The sequence below is a fragment of the Onychostruthus taczanowskii genome, unplaced genomic scaffold, assembly GCF_017590055.1.
Source record: "Onychostruthus taczanowskii isolate IOZ18803 unplaced genomic scaffold, ASM1759005v1 scaffold126, whole genome shotgun sequence".
Lineage (NCBI taxonomy): Eukaryota > Metazoa > Chordata > Aves > Passeriformes > Passeridae > Onychostruthus > Onychostruthus taczanowskii.
The window spans coordinates 782,998-803,778 of NW_024498418.1; the positions used below are offsets into that span (position 1 = coordinate 782,998).

The window sequence follows — 20,781 nt, forward strand, 5'->3', positions numbered from 1 at the left end:
TCACCTGCGCGGGGCCCCGCCGATGTCGGGGGCGGCAGCGCCGGGGTGGGGGGCTCAGCGACCTGCCGGGGAAGGGAGAGAGCGGACGGTGAGCGGCGGCGGGGCCCGGTGCGGTGCCCGGTGCGGTGCCCGGTGCCCCCCGCCCCACCCCGCACCCCGCGCCCTCCCCCGCCTCCATCACCTGCGCCGGCCTCCATGGGTGCGGCGGGGCGGCCGGGAGCGCTGGAGGGATGAGGGAGGGATGGAGGAGGGAGGGATGGGTGAAGGGAGGGAGGGAAGGATGGATGAAGGGAGGGAGGGAGGGAGGGATGAGCCGTGCAGCTGCGTAATTTGCTCCCTCCTCTGCGATCTTAAAGCGACGGCGCCGCGGGTGCCTCCCCCCGCCCTCCCCGCCGGGTTTCCCCCCGTTTCTATGGCAACTCCCCTCTGCCGGAGCGGCACAACCACCTCAAAAAAAAAAAGAAACCAGCCGGGTTTTGGGGTCCCTCCCCGTCTGCGAAGGCCCGCGGGCCGGGTGTGCCCTGTGCCCGCTGGCCCTGGGCTCCTCGCCCCGCGTAACCCCGGAGGAGGAGGAGGAAGAGGAGGAGGAGGAAGGGAAGGGGGGCAGCCGGGGCTGCCCCGCGCTGCGGCCACCCGGCCCTTGGAGTCCCCCCCAGCGTTGTAGTGCTCATTTTAAGCAGTCCAGCTCTGAGGAGATCCCTGCCTCTAATTAGTGACGCGCTTTCATAAAGTAAAGTCATTAAATAACCGGAATTCTGTGCCCCATTTCAATCCCTGTGGCTCAGCCCTAATCGCCGGGGCTGGGGTGGAGAAGCAGCAACAGCCACCCCGAGCTGCTGTCCCGGGCTGTGACTGGCGTCCGGGAGGTTTGGGAGATGAGGCTGAGGCTGGCACGGCACGGCACGGCACGTCCCGTTCTCCAGCACAGCCCGGTTACTCATGGCACTTCCCACACGCTTCCTGCTGTAACTGTCAAGATCAACCTTCCCAAATTATTTGCTGAGGAAACGTCTCGGGAGCCCCCGCGCCACGTCCTGCTGCCTGCGCGGGGAGCAGCGGGGCTGCTCCGTGCCCGCGGCCAGGGGCGCCCAAGGTCGGCTGCGGACACCCCCGTGGGGACCAGGAGCGTCAGAGATGCACTGCCTGTGCTACGAGCATCCAGCCTGTGTGGATCCACATACGGATTTATGGAGGGAAATGTTAATGTGGGAAATATTCACAGCCACAGTAGAGCCTGTGCCCAGTTTGGGTCTGGAGCCGAGGCCCATTGTGCTTCTCAGACATTCCCAGCTCCCTTTGTCACTCCCCCATGGTTATTCCAGAGTTTTGACAAACCTGTTTGGTAAATACATGTCAGTCTTTCTTCCAGCGCTATTTCCTGCATGATTTGTACCTCATTTATCCCAACACACAGACTGTTTTCAGTGTATATATATCCTGCCTCCCATTTATTCCTGCCCGCCTCCAGCTGCCTTTTGTTTCCCTCTTTCCCAGTGAATCCAACGCACAGCCTCTCTCCTTGAAAGGAAAATTAATGAGATATCACAGCTGCTGCCACTGGAGCAGCTCTGACCATGTGGCACAGGCAGCAGCTCTGCTGTGAGATGCAGAGTCATTCCTGATGGCTTTTGGGAAAGAAAAATGGTTTCTCCTTCCCTCTGCAGTCTGCAGTGCTTGGTCTCCCAGGATACTCTCACCTGAAGAGTGGGAACACCACTCCAGGGAGACTGGGCCTGCTGCAGGGGAAGAGAGAGAGGTTTTCACCAAACCCAAACCCTTTTCCCAGGTCAGCACCTGGCTTTGGAAGTGCCAGGCCTGCTATAAAGAAAAGATGAGCTGCCCTTGGTTCCAGTCTTAGCCTGAGCCCTGTTCCTATTCCCACCCAAACCAGCATTTCTTTTGCAGAAAACTGAGAAGTTTTTACCACACAGGGATGATTTTCCCTTCCTTACACCCAGAAAAGGAACCCCTCATAGGACAGCAGCAAAGGCCCAATATTTATTTAATCAAATATTCCTGTTCAGAAGGGATACTCACGTGGAACACCCCCACAGCCAGTGGCCACTCCATGCCCCACACTGGGGCTTCACCTCTTTTAAAGCCATTTTACTCCCTTAAACAGACCCTCAAAACAAAACCTCCCCAAATCCTCTGGGACAGGAAGCACACACATTAGTGGGCCCAGAGAAACAGGGTGTCACTGAGGTGAGTGAACACCTGGAAGTCAGGTGACAGCATCACCCATCCTTTCCCATTTAAAGTAAAACCACCAAGTCCCTGACCCTGAGATGAAGCCATAGGATTTGATCCTTCAGAATGAACACCAACAAGCACAGGAAACATTTTCTGATTTTTATTGATTCCACATGAAGGAACAGTGATGTCCCCACAGCACCGAAGCAGCTGAGTGGGGCACAATCATCCCTCCTCCAGGTGAGAGGCAGCTGGAAACCAACAGCTTCAGAAAATGACAGTAAAAGGGATAAAATTTATCCTAAATTAGATAAAAATGCAAAGAACTAATAATATTTCAGTTAACATCAAATTTTAAATACATCTGCACATGAATAAAGGTGTTAATAAGTTAAAAAGCTCTGTGAATTCTGAAAAGGCAGGATTTCTAGGAAATAGAATTTCTTGCTGCATTTCTGGACTCTTCTACAGCCAGTGTAACCTCTGTCTGCCTGAGCACACAAAAGCAACACTGGAGACACTACCCTGCTAGATCTTAAAATATGAAATACTGAACAGTCTTTGACAGGAACAATTCTAAATAGTCTAATTTTTTTTTTTTTCTACAGAGACTAAACAGATAACTTACTGATGGTATTAGAAAATTAACAGACACAAGGCTTGTAAAAAATAATTTAAGCTTCAAAAGTAGTCCCTGAGAAAGGTTTTGAAGGACTTTTATAAAACTCCTTTGAGGATTTTTATAAAATTCCTTTGAGGATTTTCATAAAATCCTTCACAATGTAAATCTCTTACGTAGAACATATATTTTAATGGTATTTTATTAACATACTGTATAACTATAATATAACTCATCATGTAACTATAAATATTAATCATAAGCCCTGTAGTGATCACCTGGGGCAGGACCCCTGCACCAGCCATGACTGGGTGGTGTAGAGGACAGGGAGCTCTGCTCATCTCCCACAGCTTGACAAGGCATTCCATTCTTTTTCCAGGAAAACGATTTGCTGGAAAATGCAACCTAAGCTGTATTTTGACCAGTTTATGTGATCTTGTCAAACATGGGCCCAGCAGTGGCGGTGAGGTCAGCGAAGGGCTCGGGCTGCCGCAGCTCGAGGACCTGGTGCTTCCTCAGCACCAGGAAGATGTAAAATGTGGCTGCAGCTTCTTTCCGCTTGTTTCTCCGGCAGAGCTCCCGGAAACTGAAGGAACACACTCCTGATCTCTTCAGTTGCTGCGTGGGGGAAATGAGAAATCAGTCAGGTCAGCTTCTCTACCAGTAAAACTGGAGCCCGTGGAGTCCAAACAGAGAGCACTGCATAGAGGGAACATCTCTGCCTGAATGCCTCAAATAGGATCCAATCTCCATAGAATCATGGAAGAACACACTGGTTTGGGTTGGAAGGGACCTTAAACACGCCTTCAACCAGACAAGGTTGTTCCAAAGCCCATCCAACCTGGCCTTGAACACTTCCAGAGATGGGGAGCCCACAACCTCTCTGGCTACATTCCATCTGTGATTATAGAAGTGACTCTTAGTATTTTAACACCATAATTGTGTTGGTACTTATGTGTGTTACTAAAATCTACAATTCCACCGAATTCCATTACATCAGTGGAGTGCTTCCATCATATTTTGTGATTGAGAACAATAAATATAATTGAGCAATTCTTTGGGCTCAGTTATCTCTTGTTTTTTAAAGGCTGTATTCAGGTGTAAATATTTATTTACTATTTGCACAGAACCTTTGAAATACATTCAAGAAAAAAAGCATTCAGAAAATTCTAGTAATTCCAGCAGCTGTGGAAAGGACACCACACATCAAGCACCCAGAAGCCTGATTTTCCACAGAAATACCAAAAAAAGCACATGCTGCCAGTGAAAGGCAGAGACACGATGGACAGCAGAAAGAAGAGCTTTTCTAACATGGTCCAGCTGAAATCAACACCAGCTTTTGGTATCTAACAACAAAATCCAGCACTGGTACCTGTAAAGCTCTTTGTAGCCGAAGAGTTCTTTTGCCCCATCTTATTTCTTCATTGTCTTTCCCGGTCGTTGTTTGCTCCTTGAGAGGAAGTAAACAGGAAGTTACTCAGGGTGTGGAAAAAGTCACACACCACCAGAAAAAGGACAGGAGTTCCAGGCTGAAAATCCAGATGGAGCTGGATATCTGGATGGCCAAACTCAGGGAATCTGGAGCCTCTGACACCTCTGTGCTCATACAAGGCTGTGTGGAACAAAGGAAGGAACCTGTGTGCTTTGTTCTGTAGCTCAGGTGCAGCACAGACATGGTCCCAGTGAGGCAGCTCCACAGCCAGGTTCTGCTCCGTGGGACTGGGATTCTGACAGGATTTGGACTGGCCAGGAGCTTAAAGAGATATTCAAATATTTGGCGTGGGATTTTGGGCTTAACCTCTGAAGCCTGCAGCTGACTGTCCTGGTTTCAGAGTACCTGAGCATCCTCAGAACCAGCAAGGTTGAAGAAATGATTTCCTTCTCACAGGAAGCAAAACTCCCTGTAAGTTCATGATGCTTTTTTTTTTTTTTTTTTTTTTTAAGAAACACGGTTCTCTTCTGAAACAAGGCAAGGCCATCAGCTTAGATAGAACACACACCTCTGACACCTCCACCTGCTGTGCTTCAGCTTCCTGGTTCAGGGAATTTTTTGAGCTCTCGGAGAAAGCTGCTCCATCCTCCTGTGAACATGAAAAAGACAATCACTAGGCCTGACCATTTATGCACACAGTGCAATTCTCTTTACACAGTTCTGCTCAAAGAATTTATTGTAATGAAGTTTTTCCAAATGAGTTAATAGCTGCTATTTCTACCATGTCTTTCCTGATACAGGGAAGGACCTTGCTGCAGGATTTATCTAAAGAGGAATTTAAACCTATGGGCAGAGTTCAGGCATGGAGCACACATTTTCTGATGCCAATTTCATCACTTTTCAACATTAGCTCCAATTTCATCACTTTTCAACATTAATGAGCCTCATATTCTCTAAAGAATGGAAATGAAGATGGAAGAGATATTTCTTAAGTATTTCCTCAATATGACACACAAAATGTAAGTTTTATCCTTTATAAAGATTATATTTGTCTCTTCAGTACAATATTTCATATTTAATATTAAGCTCTCATTTATACATAGTGATTAAACTGTAATGTATGCTGATTAATAAACATTTTAATTAATCATTCATTCATTGTGGGAGTCTACCAAATTATAAATAAACTTTCATCACACAAGCTACTTAATGCTCTCTTGACTGTTTTTAGCATCCTTTCCAAACATTAGTAATTTCTTAAATGGAACCTTAGCAAAAAGGGGAGCCAATAGGCACACTTAGGTCTCTAAAACTGAGGAAAACTGCTCACTATAATTTCACCACAGTTGTCATTGCTTTCATTTCTGTCATTCTGTGATGTCAATGTAAAGGAATCATTTCTAATTTTTCTCCCAGTCTCGGAATGAGCTGGCTTCTGCAGGTAACTTGTCTCTTCTTCTGGCAGCATCTCTGTATTAATAGAAAACCAAGGTTGAAGAGGAAATTACTGTGAATCACCATCCTTAAAAAAAAAACCCCACTGAAAACCAAAAATCACACACAAGTTCACAGTCTTTGAGAGGAAGAGCCAGAATAAGCAAATATTGAAGAAACATCATTCCCAACAGGAGCATGGAAGAAGAACCTTCCAAGGCAGGTTTTCCTTTTCTGAAAGCTGACCTTTATAGACTCACAGGAGGTGGGTTTGTTAATTAATTTTTGAGGCAGGTTAGGTTCCCAGCAGAGCAAAGGAATGAAAGTGGATATATCCTTCTCAGAAGGTCTAAAATGGAACATTTCTTCTTGCCTGACATTAACCAAACACATCTTCCAGATACAAGAAGAACTATTTACATTAATTTGGAATTTTGTAGAGAAGTTTGATTAAGCTTAGAACAAGTGGGAAGCTATTTTTTAAAATAATATTGAAAAAAACCCCACAAGCAGCGTTACCCAAATCTGCAGTTTCAGAGATAATTAGAGAAACCAAAGATGAAACCAAAAATATCTTCTTATGCCACAAGGAAGGAAAGACCTGGATTTCATTTAATTTCTAAGAAACAAAAGAACAGCAAAGTAGTAATTTGTGTAATATTGCACACTAACACCTCTTGTGTCTCTCAAACACTATGTAGAATAGAAAATACTCTCAAACAGCTAATTCTTCACAACAGAATTAAAATGTTACCTGTAGTATCTTGCTCTTTTCTCGTTTCTTTCATTTCAGACACCCTCTGTATTCCATTTGCTCTCATCTTAAATCTGTCAGTCTTGAAGCATTTTTCAAACAACTGAAAATAATTATTTTTTGTTTGCTTTCAGAATATCATGTCAGATTATTTACAAACATCAACACAAAATATGAATACGAGCTGTATGTTAATAACTGCAACCCAGAATTTCAGTATTTGAATTAGGTCACTCTGAAAATCTGCAATTTTTTTGGGTTTTTTTAAGCAATAGCCTTCTGCAGCTCTGACATGAATTCCATGAAAAAAAAAAAAAATTAGGAGCAGCTTGAAACATTTTTCTTGAAGCCAGCCAGTAAGGAAAGATGAAAGAAAGAAACATCTGCAGTTTTCATCTTCTTAAAGAGCAAGTTGTAATTCTGCAGCTGGACTCTAAGTGGTGAAGCTGCACTGCTGCAGTGAACCCTTCCAAATCCATTAGCAATATTCTACTAATAATGTCTGATGTACCTTTAAAGTAAATGTAAACAAAAGATATCTCAAATTGATTACAAAGAAGAAATAAACCAGAAAACAATACAACAAAGGAGAAGGTATAAAAGAAATGGACAGAAAAGTAAAAAGCTGTGTCTCAGTATAAGATCAGTCAGGCACCAGTGTGTGAAATGAAACATCAGCTCTCATGTTCCTTTTGTAATTTTTCACTTGTTGGAGTGCAGGAGGTTAAGGCTGTGACCCCAGAGATGATGAAACAATTAGTGGTGAGTGTGCAAACCATCAGGTGTCCAGCTGACCTGTACTCCAGAGCAATGCTCAGTGCACACCTGCAGCCAGCCCCAGCTTCACATCAAACAGAGTCTGCAAAACCTCTCTCAGTCAGATCCCAGCTCGGCAACAATCCTGGAACCTACACAGTGGCATAGACTCCACAAGGAACTGATGTTTACCTTTTGCAGCTGAGCATGAAGCATAGGCTGTGTAGAATGGGACAGGAGTTTATCCACACCTCCCCACTCCTTCCACAACATTGTTTTCTTGGTTGGGGGAGCGAGGTCCAGCGTGGCCAGGAGGTCAGTGTAGTTGGTGAGCTGCTTGTAAATGGTTTGGCAGCTGAGCTCCTTCTCTACATCCACCAGCAGCTTCCTCTTTCTTTGTTTTTTCTTCCTCTGGGTGACAGCTACATAAAGCAAGTATTAATAACAAGTCTTAAGGTCTATTCCTAGGATATTACATACACCATTGAATCAACCTGGCTGCTAACCTTCTGAACACTGCCTAGACTTGAAAATCAAAGTACAAGTGCACAGGGCATTCCTTCAAAAGCTTCTGTGAAGTGTTCACTCTTTGTACTCTTTTACTGGAAATTCCCTTATGTTTAATTGTGGAAGACAAATGACTCTTTTAATAAAGAGCTGGGTACAGGACAACTTAATAAGAACACATGATAGAGCAACAAGACTGAATAAGCTGTCTTTAATCCATGAGGAAGTTAAGTGCTCCAGGAACTGCTGATGCACTCAAGAGGTTTCATTACCTCATAATTAATATCTGTATTTGTCAGTTTAATCCTTTAGCAATTTAATCAAGATGTAAACACAAAAGAAAGACACAGATTAGTTATATAGCCATAACTTCCTGGATATTATTTGGGCAGGCCGGAAAATTCCAATATTGTAAATACTGCTGTCAACATGAGCTTGCTTATTCATAAACAGCCACCAATGTGACAGGGGACATTTAGATTTCCTCTGCAGAGGAAATGTAATACTCTTCACCTTGGATCTTGTTAAAAGTACACAAACTAATGTTTTCCAAAGGCTTGAAAGTTTTAGGATTGTGATTTTAAAAATAAAAGTCACTGTGACTTTTATATTTAAGATGTGTGACTGGCAATTAAAGTTTTTCAGGTGAATCTTCAGTACCACCCCGGAGGCCAAGCTTGCAATGCTCCCAGAGCTGAAAAGCAACAAAACTTCACTTGGTACATGGAAGAAACTACAAGCAGAAATTCAGGCAGCTGGGATAAATAACCTGACACTGGGTTTGTATAATATTTACTGTAAAAAGGAACTCTGACAGCAGGAGCAGATGAAATCTAAGGTGGGAATAATCTATATTGCAAGTTTTCACTACTAAGAAGCAAACCAAAAAAGTTAATGCAAACATTCATCAGAAACTGACCAACTTCTGACCTGTATCATCAACTGGCTCAAGCACAAATCCTTCTTCCTGGAACAAAAGGATTGTCTCACTCTTTGTGTGATTTCCATCCTCTACGGTGGTGTCTCCACAGTTGGACTCAACTGCAAGAAAACCCAGCAAATAACCCAAATTTAAAAAAAAAAAACCAACCAAAAACAATATGGACTAATTTCTCAATTACATGACAGACAACGATATCAGACAAAAACAGCAAGAAATAGGAAACTGTGGTTTTGTTTATAATCTCACTTATGTTCACCAGTTCCTTCTCATACTCTCATACTCTACACTTCCCTTCACTGATCCCAGAATGACCAGGCCATAGCAGAGACAGAAGAACTGATCTGGAGAAATGCCCACACAACAGAAATTGTTTAGGGGCAAAGGTGTTTAGCTTCAATCCCTATCTTTTCCAGTTCCAGGCAAGTGGGGACATCTCTGTCAACAGAAAAGGAACAAGTAGCACCAGCAACAGAGCAAGGAGAGGCAAGAGCCACTCTATCCCTTTAAAGCTGTTCCAGAATTCTCTGTTTTAAACTAACACTCTGATGAGGGAGTAAGGATTTAAGATAGCAAAAATTTCTCAGAAATAGTTATCAAAGCTTCATTTCTTTCATCAGTATCAAACCAAAAGAAGACTAACAACACCTTTATGAGTTACTTAAGTGTAATTTGTTGCAGAAATATGAAGCCAGAAATAGAAGCACAGAATTGTTTCTGTTGGAAAAGACCTTTTAAGCTCTCACTAGGCAAGTTCACTGTTACAGGACAGCCTTATTTGGGTTTCTTTCCCCCTCAAAAGGGACATCATGCTGTGAGCAGCAGGGTGGACCAACAGCATATCCAACAGGATGTCACATGAAGGTGTTTCTAAGCAATGTCAAGCTACAAAGCTACAAATTTGGAATCCTTAAATCAAATAAAATTATCCTAAAATGGTGGATGTTTAGGAAAAAAAAAAAAAAAGCAAAATAAATGAAGAAAGGAAAAGGATACTACAAAAAGCTGAATGTGAGTGACATTAGGCTTTAACACAGGAACAGAGGGTTTATGTGAGATGGAGCAGACACTGCAAACTCACTGGCTGTGCTGTTCTCTGGCAGATCTTGTGACAAAGGACGTGCTTCCTCCACATCAAGAATGTCTTTATCTAGGACATTTTGCTCATCCCTCAACAGGATTTCTTAAATACAAAGCACATAGTTTTAATCATTCTAAGCCTTAGTAGTCACGAAATAGCCTGATACAGCCTAATGTTAGTCAAGGTTAACACTCTGCAAAGAAAGCAAGCTCAGCTTCTGCAGATGGCCGTCAGTGCTACGGCTGTCTGCAACAGCACACAAAGCAGGGGATTAGTCACAAGTTGGAGATTTCCACCTTTTTTTTTTTTAAAATATGGCCTTGATAGTGTTAACAGGTATCAATCTGTAAGGTTTACATAAAAGCCAGAAACTACTTTGCTGCCTTTGTTATTACAATAGTAAGGATAAAAATGCTATACTATTTCAGCTTTGAAAACAGAAATTAAATTGTTAAACATTAAGCATAAATTTAATGCCTTTAATGCTAAAATAATGAAATACAGCCTTTAAAGCAATTTGACTTGGCAGTGTCTAAGTGATCATAGACTTAGTAACAGGTAGGAAAAATATATGTACGAAAACAACAAATAACATAGGACTTGTGTTTGGCAACAATCGCTTTGGTGCTGTCTTGACTGTTTTCCTGTAAGAATAAAAATATTTGGACAGGAACCAATTCTGTTTGCCTGTGGCAAACCCTACCAATCATATCTACAGCATCTTCCTCATCCCCAAAATGGTCATCCTGGAAGCAGTAAACATCTTCGTGCAGCACAGATTTGTCTCCGCTGGTGCTGGCTGAGTTGGGATGGGCCACCAGACTGTTACTGCTCGTCAGGACACTGCCCTCAAAGAAGCTCTGTCTCCTCAGTGCTTCTGCTTCTTCATCTGGGGGAACACACAATTCCTCAGCCCTCATCTGCGTGAGTTTTGTAAACCCAGATGTATACATTTCCTAATTTTTCAAGTCATTTTTAAAGGATTGCAAGACATCCCATACCTCAAATGGAATAAAGAATAAACAATGTTATCTAATTTAGTAAAAGCTGGAAATGTTTGGTTTGGTTCTCAGTCTCTGACACCAGATTATATTGCTTACACAAAAATTTAAACCTAAGACAGCATGATAGGCCAATCAGCAAAAGCATGAAACAAAAGGACCTTTAATCACTTTAAGCTTTTTTACATGTGGATGGAAAGGGCTCACATAAAAGTTTCACATAAAACACACTTCCCCTGATGAAATATCTCCAATTTCTCAACTTCTCTCACCAAAATTTCTCTCACAGAGAAGTATACTGCTTTCATAATCCTCTGTAAGTGTGATTTCTTCAGCTCTGCTCTGATTCAAGGTAAAATGTTCAGCAACGTCAATGGCCCTGATGAAAAAAATACAAAAATACAGAGTGAACTGAAACTCATTGAGCATTCAGCTGGAATGTGAAAACTTGTTTCTACACAGCCTTCAGTCCTGGCATTTTATCACAAGTTCCCATTTTCTCCACTCCCTTTTGCCAGTAAACTTAGGCTTTTGTGATTTTGTTCCCATCCAAGCCCTAGTACCTACCAGACCCTTGTCAGAAGGCAACTAATTAGTGAAACATCTTTTAAATCAAATTACACAACTCTTTGGGCAGGAAGAAAAGGCACCTTTACAGAGTCAGCACACTGAGGCACTTGAATAAAGTGTATTATATTGCAGCTGTACTTACAAAATAATAAACCCTTACTGATCCCATCAAACTGTATTTATGAGGAGGTGCAGAGCAACCCTCAGTGGAAATCTGTTGTCCTGGACCTTTGGGACATCAGAGCCATCAGAAACATAATTTAGCCTCCTGTTTTTTATCAGTTTTCTACATTAATGCTGCTTTGTGTCAAAAAAGCCTAAGAAATATGCTGGCTTTTTCTCAGGAGCCAGGCTGACTATTGCTGATAAAACACCCCAGCCCCAGAGAGCAGTGGAGCAGAAACAAAACGAAGTTACCCAGTGGAACAGTGCAACACTGTGTGGTTACTGGCCACATCTTTCAGGATTAATACTAATTTTTATCTCTTCTCTTGAGGTTCAGAAAGCTGTTTGCATCCTTCACTCAGACAATTTAAAATCCTGAAGTCTAAGTTCAAGACTTTATTCCATTGTGAAAGTCTGTTGATTAAAGGACTGAGGAAAACTACCAAAGCACAATGCCTGTGGCTGTAGCCTTGTAGAGCTCAGAATTTAGGAGGATTCAGTTATTAAATCAAAACAACCCAATCTGAGTCTCGATCAGATAACAGCAAACAAAGCTTTTACTTCTGGGAATTCTAAAAAAATGAATAAAACTAGGGAAGCATTTACTTTACATCTGGTAGTGGTGCTTCAAAATCATGAAATTCTTCAGGTAATGTAATGGACTGATAAGCAGCCTCAAAGTTCTCTTCTGGAAGGTCAAGAAGCCCTGAAATAAACAGACAACATAACAAAATAAGTATCAATAAAATAAAAGTAGTGTTCTCTCCCATGTAGGTATAATAAGTCTATAAACCTGTCAGGAGGGACTGCTGCCATTCTAAATCACAGAATGGTAAAGCTTAGGCACCCAAAAGTGGAATTTCAGTTTCCATGTCCTTAAGATGATCTATTTTTTACAGACAGATACAAAAGAGTCTGCTGCAACAGGACCTGAAATATGTAAGTACTTGTGTTGCTGAGCAGCTGCTTTAAGTCCCTGGAAGCTTCTCCCAGCTGATGTCTAGCCTAGAGTTTTTCACAACACTGCAAATGAACCACTGTGTTTTCCTTTCCTCTGCTCTGTCTCCATAACACTGTTCTCCAGTGTTATGGAGACAGAGCAGAGGAATAATTATGTACTCAGACTGCCAATTACTTGAGAATCAGAGAATCCTGGAAAAATTCATGTGAGGAGGGATTTCTCAAGGTCGTCCAGCCCAACCTTTTGCTCAGAACAGGGTTAATTTCTAAGTCAGATCACTTTGGTCTGTTTCTGTTGATGGAGATTTCACAGCTCCCTGAACAGCCTCTTTCAGCATTTTACCACTCCTGCTGAGATTCTTCTCCCCACTTCTATCTAAGTAAAGTCTCTGCTGCAGCAGTGGTGAATGTTGTGTGTTCCTGAGCTGTGTGGTACTCTCCGAGTTGCTATAGGATCTATCTCCAAAATAACCACAAGTCATGGCCGGTGGATTTCAATTGCATATTAAGGAAAATTTCTTCACTAAAAGGGTTTTCAAGCCCTGGGACAGGGTAATGCTGGAGTCACCATCCCTGGAGGGATTTGAAAGACGTGGTATTTGGGGACATGGCTTAGTGGTGGCCTTGGCAGTGCTGGGTGAACAGTTGGACTAGGTTTTGGAGGGCTTTTCCAGCCTAAATGGTTCTGTGAGTCTATAATTCTGTGATCATATCCTTGAGAATAATGCAGAGTAATTACTGACTATTTTGCAAACAGACCAGGTCATGAAGCCCATTAAAACTGGCAGTAGACACTGGTATTCTCAGGCTTTTTTTTAAGACAACAGTGCCTCCCATTTATTGCCTAAGTATGACAAACACAGAGGCTGTTGGAAAAGGCTCCAGTCATCTCAGATCCCTTCTCCCTGTCTTCATGGCTAGAGCTCAAAACACACTGTCAGGTCTGGCACTGACACTGTTAGACATGTTGTTGGTGTCATCAGAAATTAAAATTAATTATCTAGCAATGGAGGCTGAACTCCAGCATCTTCTTGTAAGCCCACTTAAGATAATGCTTCTGTTAAGGGAGTCAAAGACCTGAAATGGCACTAAATTAAGCCAGACCAGCAGTAGGCGCTAGTACATTCAGTTTCCTTTGAGGTCAGTAATGTGTATTGAACAGAAATATAAAAAAATTAACTTTTAAAATGAGAGGACACAGATGAAAAAATTCTGAATTTTGTGTATACCTGGGCGAAAGGCTGTCTTCATTTTGGTCAGAGCTTCATTGCAGTCTGCCAAGAGGTACTTTGCTTTCCTGTTGTAAATCCGCACCACTCCCAGGAGTAAGTGTCCAGAGGTTCGCAGAGCTATAGCAAACTATGAGGATTTAAATTAAAAAAAAAAAAAAAATTGTTCAGGAGTTAGTATTTTTGGCAAAAACATTAAAATGTTCCACAGGTGAGGATTTAAATTTAAAAAAAAGTTGTTCAGGAGTTAGTATTTTTGGCAAAAACATTAAAATGTTCCACAGCAGTAACAGAGCTTCTGCGAGAGGCCAACACCTCCACCTCCAGGACTCTCCAGGAGATCATTACACAGAAGTAATAGAGCTCTCTGCGAGAGGCCAACACCTCCACCTCCAGGACTCTCCAGGAGATCCCTCCTCATGCCACAGCCTACCTTTGGGGAGAGGATTTTTTGTACAGTGGCCTCTAAATTGCACTCAAAGATATGTGCCTTGGTGAGCTTCTTCTCCCAGTGGGCAGCCAGCCAGATTTTGGCCAGCGGCCCTCGCTTGTTGATGAGCAAATGGACGTAGAACATGGTGCCCGGTCAAAGGTCTCAGGGCAGCCCTGACAAAATTCCCTGAGCTCTTCCCCGTGCAACAGGAGATGGGTCCTGGGGCAGCAAGAGGGATTAGGGATTTAATGGAATCTGAAGGGATGGGGGGACAACCAGGCACTGAAGGGGATGAGAGGATTTATGGGATGAGGGGACAGGGCACCCAGGCAGATACTGAGGGGATGTGAGGATTTAGTGGGATCCAGAAGGACTGGGATCACCCAGCTGGGCGCTGAGGGAATGGGAGAACCCTGAGAGCACTGAGGGAATGAAAGGATTTAGCAGGACCCTCAGAGGGCAGGCAGGGGGGATTTGGCGGGATCCTCAGAGGATGGGTCAGGGTGGATTTAGTAGTGCCTGAGGGGACAGAAGGATCCAGCCAGGCCCTGCGGATTTAGCAGGACATGAGGCGATGGGGTGACCGAGACGCTGAGGGGACAGGGGGCCTGAGCAATGCCAGGAGGGACGTGTTGGATTTATCGGGATCCTGAGGGATGGATGGGCACAGCCGGCCGTGAGGGGCCCTGCGGGGATGAGGAGCCCCGGGGGCCGAGGGGGATCAGCAGGCGCTGAGGGGGCTCGGCGGGGCGGGCGGACCCTCCTCAGGCCTCAGCCGCGGCTCAGCCGAGGGCGGGAAGGCGCCAGGGGAGGGGGGGGGGGGTCCCACACCGGGCCCGCCTGAGAGCCCCGCCGGGCCCGTGTCCACTCGCCACGGCTCCGCACAGCCACGGAGCCCCCGGCAGGGACCTGCCGCGGTAAATGGCCCCCTCCTTCCTGGGGCTCACCAGCAGGACCCACACATGCCCGGGAACACGTTGCCGCACCCCTCATTTTGGGTTCATGACAGTGGAGAGCAGTCTCACTGTCCCCACGCATCTGTCCTTCCCCTTCTCCCTTCCTCTCCTCTCCTCTCCTTGTCTTCCCCTTCCCTTCTCCCAGTCCCTTTCACCCTTGACGTTCTAAGAGCCCGTCTGCAGACACCGCCCCATCTCTTTCTCTGCAGGTGAGCAGCTCCTGCGTGGCTCCAGACACGTCTGATAAAACTCCCCTGGTGAAGGAAATTTGCAGAAGAAAACAAAGAAGCCAAACAAAAAAACAGAGCCTCAGGTCAGACCTCTGTGCAGGGGGGGGAAAGGCAAAAGCTGCACAGCCATCCATCTGTGTCAGCTCCAGCCACCCCTGAGACAAGACAGTATGTTTGCACACTTAGGTGTCACCAGCCAGGAAAAAAATAGTTTTTCACCCTCTGCTTCGTGCTTTCCGTGCTTTATATTCAGGCAGAACAAGCAAGGCTCCCGTTGCTCCCAGGCACAGCCTGGAGCATCAGCTGTTGCCATATCACAAGGCACCTGAGGTTTTCCCTGTCTCCCTGGTGTTAGCTGAAGATAATGAGATCTTAATTATCACCAGGAAAGCGCTGAGCCTCATCCCAGTGCGGCTCTGCATCTGGTCATAGTGGCAAGCAGGGCTCCATCCCTCCAGCCGCCTTTGGGCTGGGGCTCAGATGTGTGGGGAAGGAGAGGGATTTTTGCTATAAACCATCCTTGGTCTGGTGTATCCCCAATGAGGAATTGGAGGAACCTCCCCATGAGCCCCAGAGAGGTATCCAGTGCTCTTCCAGGGCACCAAACCTGTCTGGGAACTCCATGCCCTGCAAGAGGGGAACCACCCTCACTGATGCCCACTGTGTAGCTCTAGCCCTCCCCAGCACCAAGGCTCATGTCCAGCCCTGCCTTGCTGGTGGCAGCAGCTCCCAGGAGCAGATTGCTGGTTCAGAAACCATCCCCCCCAATCCATGGGGAGCACTGGGATGTTGTGTCTGGGGTACACAGGGACTGGCAGTGACAGGCAGGGAGGCTGTGATGTGCTGGACATCTCTGGTCCTCCCAAACTGCTGGATCTCCCAGTGATGTAGAGCCAGCTCCTGAATTGCCTGTCTGCTTTTTCCTGACCTCTGAGTCACCTTGAGCCGTGCTGGCTGCGGAAACTCGCTTTGCCATGGGATGCTGTGAATGCTAAGGAGGCAGGAATGAAACCACCTCCGTGGTGAGGCTGGATAGGGGTCAGCACTGCCAGTGGGCACCAGACAGCTGTGCACTCCCCAAAATTGGGCTGTGCTGCACAGGGCTGTATTAGGGAACAAAGCCAGGTCCTGTCTAGCTCCATCACACTGCTGCTCCTGCTGTCCTCTTCTGCCTGTCTGAGGCTCCCATTTGCTGTCCCTCTCATCCATGATCAATCATTTCATCTGAGGAGTGACATGTTCCCATCCCTGGTTCCCTGTCTGGCTCCTTTACCCTGTTTTGTCTCCCAGACACCTTCCCTCCCTCCTCTTTCCTTTTCTTTCCAAATCGTCTGTCTCTCCCCTCCAGCACTCCTGCAGTTTCATTGTGAATTTTGGCAGTGCTCCCTCTGACCTTGGCTGTCTCCCTCCTCTCTTTGCTCCTGCACTGGCAGCACAGATCTTGCCTGTCTCAGTCTCTCCTCCCCTTCTCTTAGTGCCAGCACCTTGGGGATGGAGTGGCCTTTGCCAGTCCCCATCCTCATGCTCAGCCACTCAGGATCAGGCTGGGGAAGGTTTTTGGGCTATCCTGAGGCCCCTTCAAAGGCCTGGGGTCCCCTCCAGCTCCAATCCAGCAATGGCAGTGGGATCCTGGGGCACCTCAGTGCAAGCAGGACACATCCCTCCACCTCACAGGTGGCCTCCCGAGCATTGCTGTGGGATTGGGGTGCAGGAGCAGCCCCCCTGGGCAGCATGGAGCCCTGACCCCATGGCAGGCTCATTCTTGTCCCTGTATGAAGGCAGGTGGGACCCACAGCAGGAGTGCTTCTGCTTCTCCCCACAAATCCCCATCCTGGCCGGGCTCCTGGCCTTGGCATCCCTGGGTGCATGGGCAGCCTCAGGGCTTGGGTGCTCCAGAACAGAGACTTGACCACAGCTCTGCTCAGGAGCAAACTGGTGGCAGTTCTGTCTTCCCAGGGAATTTGGCGATGGTGAGGCAGCAGATCTGCTCCTGCCCATCTGTTCACAGAGATATGCCTGCCTGCTCCAAATCCATCTTTTCCTGCTGATTTGGGACAATCTGTGTCCCATGACCTACTTGTCTCCAAGCATCTCCTGCCTTCCTGTGGAGTGGGTTGGTACTAAAGACTCTCTAAATGTAGTTAACGTGTCAGGATGCACTTACATTTATTTTTAATTCTTACTCGGCCCACTTCTGGCTACATCCCTGGGGACACTGTGCTGGGAAGCCTGTGTGTTTCACAGAGTCACAAAGTCACGGAATGGTTTGGGTTGGAAGACACCTTAAGAGATCATCTCATTCCAAGCCCCCTGCCATGGCAGCTCTGTGCCCCTGCTGCAGCTCAGAGACTGAGAGGTGCCATGTGTTGGTCTAGAGTGTTCCAGTCAGCATCATGCATAGACACTGTGCCTGGGTAGGTGCTGAGCCTGGATCGTGTTGCACCTTCCAGCCCTCAGAAAAATGCACCTCTTTATTTGTGTGGCATGCTCTAAAACTCTCTGACCCTTTTTTATCCATTTTAGCTGTATCTGACAGAGACTTCAGAGAAAATCCCTGTCATGACTCCCATTTGACATCTCCACACAGAGCAGTGCCCAGACACTACGGATAACACAGAGCCCAGTGTAGCTGCAGAGGAACGCACTGTGTGTGGAAACAGGGTTCAGGACACAATGGGGACAGGGTGCAGAGCACAAGCAGCATCCCTGCAGCCCCAGCACTGAGCTCACCCAGTGCCCACAGCACTGGGTGTGTTTGTGGAGATGCTGGAAGCGTGTGAAGGTGTTGAAGGGAATGGTAAAGCAATGGACAAACCTTCCCGGCAGCTGTCAGCAGCCCACCCGCTATTGCTGGGGATTTATATCCACAACTCCAGGCACTGCTCCAAATGTGGAAATAGACCACGTTGTATTAACAAACGAGGGAAAGCGTGTGGCTGCCAGCAGGTCGCTGCTGGGGCACGTGCCTGGGTCTGGTGCCAGGTCAGGGAGAAGAAGAGTGCAGGCACTGACATGAATGCTCTGGGGAAAATGGAATAAATAACGTGAGAGTGTGTGTGTGTTTGAAGTGGGGCATTATGCCATGGGACTGCAGTGGGAACCTCAGGGGACAGGTGCTCCTCTGTCCCAGGCTGGGGCATATCATACCTGGCCCAAACCCAGGTCAACCCCCATTTTCTCTGGGAATTTGGGGACAGGCTGGGCAACATCCATATGGGACCTCTCCCTGCTGTCTTTGGGGCTGGGGATGCTCATGCTGCAGCCCCAGTGTTCCCAGCCCAGCTCCACCTCATGTCCCACAGGGGACTGCTGGCTGTGGAGGACACGTCCTCCAGGCAGACCCCACACGAAACCCACCCTGCTGCTCTGTCCTCTCCAAAACCCCTCCCCACGCAGCCCCCCGGGATGCCCACGGAGGGTCCCGGCGATGCCGAGGGGGGGCACAGAGCGGTCCCTATTGTTGCACAGGGTACGTGCACAGCAGGTGCCGGTGTGCACCCGGGCGTGTGCATGTGAGTGCATGTGAGTGCATGTGTGTGCCCCCCGTACGTGTGTGTGTGTGTGTGCGTGTGCGTGCGGCGGCCGTGCGCGACCGCAGCTCGGGGCACCCACCGCCCGCCCCGCGGCGGCACCGGCACCTGCCCGGGGAGCCGGGGAGGCGGCGGGGGTAGGCAGCCCGACGCGGGGGACCGGGAGGGGAAGCGGGGCAGCTCGGTGCGGGCATCGGCGGGGAGGGCAGACCGAGCGGAGAAGCGGGAGCGGAGCACGGTGCACGGAGCGGGGCCACAGCCCGGTGCGGGAGCGGGGAACGGGAGGGCAGAGCCCGGCTGGAGAAGAGGGTCCGGTGAGGGGCAATTTAGTGGAGTCACAGGGACACAGGTGCCCACAGGGGGTTTCAGACGGATTCGGGAAGGTGGGTCACGCGGCGGGAGCTTGGTTTGGGAAGGGGGAGAGCCAGGTGGGACGAGCCGGTTCGGAGAGGCAGGTGAGGGTTCAGGGAAGGGGAGCAGCCCGGTCTGGGGGTCGGTTCCGGGGAAGTGGGACAGTCCGGGGGGAAATCTCAGCTCCCAAGGTTGCCCGGTTCGGCTAAGCGGGACCCCAGGAGGAGGAGCAGCCCGGTTCGGAGACCTGCGGGGTGGGGCTGGTAGCCCGGTCAGGGGAAGCGACTCCGGAGAGGGGAAGCATCCCGGCCGCGGGGCTCGCCTCTGATTTGGGGTAGCATCCCGGTTCGGGGACCCGTCTCCGACCCAGAGGAGCATCCCGTCCCGCTTCGACCGCTCACCTTCGGCCGCGCAGGCCGGCGGCGGTTCCATGGCGTCCCCGCGGGCGGCGGAGCTGCGGAGCCCGGACGAGGCGGCGGCCGCGGGTGCGGGGGCTGGCGCGGGCGCGGGGGCGCTGCACCGTGGCCGGGCTGGCGCTGCTGGCCCTGGGCGGGCTCCTGCTCGCCGCCCTGCTGCTGGCCGCCGCCGCCGCCCGCCGCCGCGCCCGGGCCGCCCGCCGCACCGGTGGCACCTATGGCTCGGTACGGCTGCGGCTGCGGAGGGTCTCGGCTGAAGGGACGCGGGCGCTGCTCGAGAGCCAGCTGAGCCCCCCACCCCAGCTCCCCGAGGGGCCCGGCTCCTAGCTGTGTGCACCCCAGGGACGCCCCGCCGCTGGCAGAAACGGGGTCCCCTTGCTGCACTCCAACACCGATACCATTGGGTGAAACTTTGCCTACACCAGCCTTCAGCCACCATTCTCACCTCCTTGAACCCTTCTTGAATGGTGCTCCGGCCCAGCAGCACCAGACTGATGAGGCTTTGGGGTATTCCACCGGACTGATGAGGCTTTGGGGTATTCCACCAGCTGCATGGCCCTGGCCTGGGTTGTTCCCTGCCACCAGCACTGGGACAGCATGGCCTTTGGACCTCCTGCTGCCTCCCCAGCATCTTCCTGGATGGGATCCTGCCACCAGCATCATGGCAGTGGCACAGCCAAGGCATCTGAGGGATTTCTGTGCCATGGTCAGTTGCAGCCTGGGCTGGATGTGAGGCTGAGCTCCTTCCCACAGCCAGGACCTGACTGCTCTTCCCTACAGATCTGTTTCTGCCGTCAGTGACCATTTTTAGCAATAGTTTCCTGTAAAACTCTGGCACAGAGCTGGTGCTTGCACTGCTTCGGGCAGAAGAGGAGGCAGCAAGCATGCCCACCATCTGTGGGGTGGGGGTCCAGCCCCCTGCCACCCCCCAGCCCTCACACCGCACCAGCTTCATCCGCACAGCAGGATGAAGGCCAGGACACGCGCCTGCACCGTGCCAAGCATCCCTCTACCACCAGCAGCCCTGGAATGGCCTCTTCAAAACCCATGGTGCTCCGTACAGAAGAGAGCGGATGATTCTCAGTGCCTCGAGGTGACGTGGTGGCTGTGACCCACACTGGCCTGGCAGTGCTGCTGCTGGGGTGTCCCCACGCCAGCCCTTCTGCTGATTCAAGGGCCATTGTCTGTGGTGTGAAGGCAAAATTGCATCTCGTCATTAAAGCA

The 20,781-nt window shown here is 48.3% G+C and overlaps 2 protein-coding genes across 8 annotated transcripts in view; both read right to left on the reverse strand.

Annotated features, from left to right (window-relative positions):
• The window catches only part of SNPH (syntaphilin), a 13,650-nt gene extending 12,672 nt beyond the window's left edge, over window positions 1-978 (reverse strand). The window contains exons 1-2 of one of the 7 annotated variants that reach the window (XM_041396163.1): window positions 749-978; window positions 5-62 (exon numbers count right to left, since the gene is read on the reverse strand). In XM_041396163.1, coding sequence (XP_041252097.1) covers window positions 5-62; window positions 749-766 — 76 coding nt within the window. In that variant the 5' untranslated portion in view covers window positions 767-978. Of the gene's footprint in view, window positions 1-4; window positions 419-447; window positions 704-748 lie in introns of those variants that run through there. The other 6 variants (XM_041396164.1, XM_041396165.1, XM_041396167.1 and 3 more) reach the window with 6 other exon arrangements.
• Window positions 979-2,331: 1,353 nt separating this feature from the next.
• Window positions 2,332-20,562, reverse strand: RAD21L1 (RAD21 cohesin complex component like 1). The gene is made up of 14 exons (XM_041396106.1): window positions 20,519-20,562; window positions 19,543-19,810; window positions 13,642-13,771; window positions 12,059-12,158; window positions 10,990-11,096; window positions 10,420-10,605; window positions 9,717-9,818; window positions 8,626-8,736; window positions 7,381-7,610; window positions 6,433-6,535; window positions 5,575-5,714; window positions 4,813-4,893; window positions 4,185-4,262; window positions 2,332-3,430 (listed from the first exon to the last, which is right to left on the reverse strand). The coding sequence occupies exons 1-14, from the start codon at window positions 20,560-20,562 to the stop codon at window positions 3,239-3,241; spliced, it is 1,872 nt and encodes a 623-aa protein (XP_041252040.1). The 3' UTR covers window positions 2,332-3,238.
• Window positions 20,563-20,781: the final 219 nt, after the last annotated feature.

Bases quoted from the DNA above. Each gene is read 5' to 3' on its own strand.
- RAD21L1 (XM_041396106.1), bottom strand. From the start codon at position 20,562: ATGCTTGGCACGGTGCAGGCGCGTGTCCTGGCCTTCATCCTGCT. The intron at 10,606-10,989 runs GTGAGAGAAGTT...GTGTTCCCCCAG, and splicing joins TCTCTGTGAGAGAAATTTTG to ATGAAGAAGCAGAAGCACTG. The intron at 9,819-10,419 runs GTAGGGTTTGCC...TTTGTATTTAAG, and splicing joins AGATGCTGTAGATATGATTG to AAATCCTGTTGAGGGATGAG.